The sequence below is a fragment of the Triticum dicoccoides genome, chromosome 5B, assembly GCF_002162155.2.
Source record: "Triticum dicoccoides isolate Atlit2015 ecotype Zavitan chromosome 5B, WEW_v2.0, whole genome shotgun sequence".
Taxonomy (NCBI): Eukaryota; Viridiplantae; Streptophyta; class Magnoliopsida; order Poales; family Poaceae; genus Triticum; species Triticum dicoccoides.
The window spans coordinates 275,960,342-275,963,962 of NC_041389.1; the positions used below are offsets into that span (position 1 = coordinate 275,960,342).

Consider the following 3,621-nt stretch of genomic DNA (forward strand, 5'->3'; position numbering starts at 1 on the left):
TTGTGCTTGGCGAAGCCCTGCGGAGATTGTTCTTCAGCACCACCATCACCATGCCGTCGTGCTGCGGAACTCATCTACTACTTCGCCTCTCTTGCTGGATCAAGAAGGCGAGGACGTCATCGAGCTGAACGTGTGTTGAACGCGGAGGTGCCGTACGTTCAGTACTTGATTAGGACAGATCGTGAAGGTGTACAACTACATCAACTGCGTTGATAAATGCTTCCTCTTAGGAATCTACAAGGGTATGTAGATGCTCTCCCTCTCTCGTAGCTATACATCTCCATGGATAGATCTTGAGTGTGCGTAGAAAGTTTTTGTTTTCCATGCAACGTTCACCAACAGTCCTTTTTCTGAAGACGTTGTCGCGGATGCTCCTAGTCCTTCATTTGCTCCAGGTGAAAATCTTGATCCTTTGGATCGGACGATGGCGGCGCTCCGGCGTCGTACCCTTCCAGGAGGCATATCTTGGAGCTCATGTGCGTCGGCGGTCAACTTGGGTCCTCGAAGTGGCTAGTTCACCATTGAGGGCTTCGTCATCCCCGAAGCGGTGCTTTTTGTTCATCATTTGGTCGCTTGGGGTTGATGTTGTTGATCTTATGTACCTTTGTATCTCATCTTGGGTGTGTGGGTTGTGGGTTGTTGTATGGTTCGGATGTTTGTGGTTCGTTGCTTTATATATAAAGCGGGGCGAAAGTTTTTTCGGTGTGTTCACCATGTTGGATCCGCCAGATTGGACCTATTACCTTCGTTCAGGTATACTAGTCCTCGTATTCTGGGTCATATTTTGACCATGGCTTTTTAATTAATAAATATAGTTTTAATAGAATGTAGGTTATATCGTAGTAACATTATCATTGGAAACTATATCTATAAATATTAATTCAACAATATATTTAATATAGTAGAGAGGTGGTGACGCTAGCTCCTGCTTCATGCGGTAGCGTGGCGGCGAGGGTGGCTCATCCTTCACGCGTGCTTGCGGTGACGGCGTTGGACCATGTTTCCAGAGCAACCGCTTCGTCAGCAACTCTATCTGCCGCAAGAACTCGTCTCCTCGTATGTGGCCGCGGCCGCGGCCTTCGAGAGGAGGCGTAACTGCTGCGACGACACTTGGTCCTCCTCGTCGGAGGAGGAGACGACGATCCTTGTCGGAGAAGAGCTCAAGAGCCCTGTAGAGCGACGACGAAGGTGCCATGATCCGGAGGGTGATGCGGAGCTGTCGCCGCTTGCCCGTGCGAAGAACCATGACTTGGGCATGATGGATGGGGAGATGAGGAGTTCGGAGATGACGAGAGACGGCTAAGCGCGGAGAGGAGTTTGAAGAGATGCAATGAGGACAACGCCAGAGGATGACTTAAATAGGCGCAGCAGCCAAGTGAAGGGATTGAAAGCCAGCTTCAATGCGGCAAGTAGGCTTCTTGGTCGCCGCGTCTTGCATTGAAGCGATACCAATGCTGTTGAGTCACGTCTGCTACGGAGGGGAGCTGACCGGCATGAGTGTGCGGCAACCGCTTTGCGCAGGAGGGTCTTTAGGCGAGAGGGTTTTCTGGTGGGACCAGATTGTGGGACGCACGTGGCCAACGGTGGTCCGAACACCCGCCCGCCTGTTTGCCTTCAATTTGCAGGAAAACGAACGTCCCGACACACCCCCTTGCCTTCAATTAGACACACCCCCTTGTTTGCCTTCAATTAGAAAAACGAACGTCTGGGGCAGTTCGTGGACAGCTAGGGTACCCTGGGTACCAAAATGCGTCCGAACCACGGGCAGTTTACGTCAATGGAAGTTTGTGGCATTCTGTCAACTTTCCTGCGATGAGAGGATTTTGACAAAATGACGCACCTTTCCTTGGCCTTCGCGGCTTCGCCTTATCCATGCACATCCTCTTTCTCGAAAAAGATGAACCTTTCCTTTTGCCTTCGCCAAGAAAAACTGAAAATGCGCTTTCAAGAAAAGAAAAGAAAACAAGCCTGACGTGATTTTTATTTACTCCAGTATTTCCTTCGTGCCACACCACCGTACACAAGATACATTGCTTTATCAGGACACAAGCGCGCGCAATGACCCCTCTCCGTTTGCTGTAGCCGGTGCTTTGCCCTGCCCATCTTTCTCTTATTCACCAACGCCGTGTCATTCGCTTCACATCTCCGCTACAAGCCTGGACTGCGCCAGCGCCAGGTCGAATGCACTCAGAGAGTGGGGAGGCAGCGTGACCTCCATCTCCTCCGACGCGTTACGCAACTCGATCGTCACCGGCACAACCTGCATTGTTCATCATAGTCAAACGCAAGGGCATTGCCTGCTTCAGATGAGCTGACAACCAGGACAAAACAGACAACAGCACTTGCAATTGCCATGCCTTCAATCATGTCATATCATAACCGAGGGCAACGGGGTCTACACTTTGCGGCGGATTTGATCTGAATGCAAGCAGAGATTGGTGTGATACCTTGTTTGGGTTAGCGAAAGAGTTCTCGTCCATTACACTGCCAGATGTGAGAACGGTGGCGGTGGATCCGAGCGCATTGATGCTGCTCTGGAGCCCAGTTGCCGAGATCGTAAGGCTCACGGCATCTGGCCCGAAGTTCACAATCTGCAAATGCATGAGCTTCCAAGATCAGTACAGCTCCGTCCAGATACCGGCTAGGATGCCAAAAGTTTGTACTTACCTTCACTCTCAGGAAGCTGTTATCGTCATCATGCCACGTGATCGCGGATGCTGCCAGCGAACCAGAGCAGCTTGAACTGAGACTGATGGGATGGATCGTAGCACCGCTTGATTCACGGAAAAGCTTCTGCATCCAGTAACTGGGAGTTCCATATTGCTGCCAGGAGTTGAAGACGATAGCGTCTGGGTTCCACCTGATTGTCACGTTTGAATGTAATTATTTCAGTGCTAAAATAATCAACATGAACAGGTGAAATGTAGAAAGAGCAAGCCACTGATTGATAACTAACGTGCGGTCGTTATCATTTATGAAGAGCGGTGCATAGCTTGCCATATGAACAACATCACTGCAAAAAAAGAAGGGAATGGTCAGGTAACTCAAAAGTAAACATCACTTTGTTGTTTCTAGTAGAACGCAATAAATCTCCATTAGGTAGACTCGATGAGGAAACATAGCGTCAAACTTTTATCCACGCCTCAGGTGCAAATCACCCAACAACAAAGTGCCAAATAAAAAATATTTTGAAGGAGAATTACCTATTCTTCTCCAGCCCAGTAAGGAAAGCGGCCTCTGCCAATGAAGCAAGAAGACTTCCTCTGCCGGCGTCGTTTCCTGTAACAGCATACTCGCTAACAAAAGCCTGCACCCAAAATTAGATTCACAAAGATGCTTAGTGTGGCTAGCCAGGATGAGGCGATGCCAACACCCAAGGCATCTACAGTGATGTAAATAAGTAAGAGAATGCATCAAATTCCCAAGATTTGTCCACAACATATAAAAACACCACGTGGTCGATATCCTTCTTAATCATCCTCAAGATATTCATCAATGACTTTACATTGGCAAATTGCATAACATATTTAGGTGTAGTCGGCAGAACTGTATGACCCCCCCCCCCTCCCCTGGCCTAATTTAGCCTATGTTCAACTGGGTGTCTAGCTCAACCATTTTTAG

General features: G+C 48.9%; 1 protein-coding gene across 2 annotated transcripts in view; it reads right to left on the reverse strand.

The window, feature by feature from the left end:
• Positions 1-1,949: 1,949 nt before the first annotated feature.
• The window catches only part of LOC119308392 (alpha-L-arabinofuranosidase 1-like), a 7,075-nt gene continuing 5,403 nt past the window's right edge, over positions 1,950-3,621 (reverse strand). Inside the window, exons 13-17 of one of the 2 annotated variants that reach the window (XM_037584518.1) lie at positions 3,204-3,307; positions 2,957-3,013; positions 2,668-2,860; positions 2,448-2,591; positions 1,950-2,260 (exon numbers count right to left, since the gene is read on the reverse strand). In XM_037584518.1, coding sequence (XP_037440415.1) covers positions 2,138-2,260; positions 2,448-2,591; positions 2,668-2,860; positions 2,957-3,013; positions 3,204-3,307 — 621 coding nt within the window. In that variant the 3' untranslated portion in view covers positions 1,950-2,137. The remainder of the gene's footprint in view (positions 2,261-2,447; positions 2,592-2,667; positions 2,861-2,956; positions 3,014-3,203; positions 3,308-3,621) is intronic. The other variant, XM_037584516.1, reaches the window with a different exon arrangement.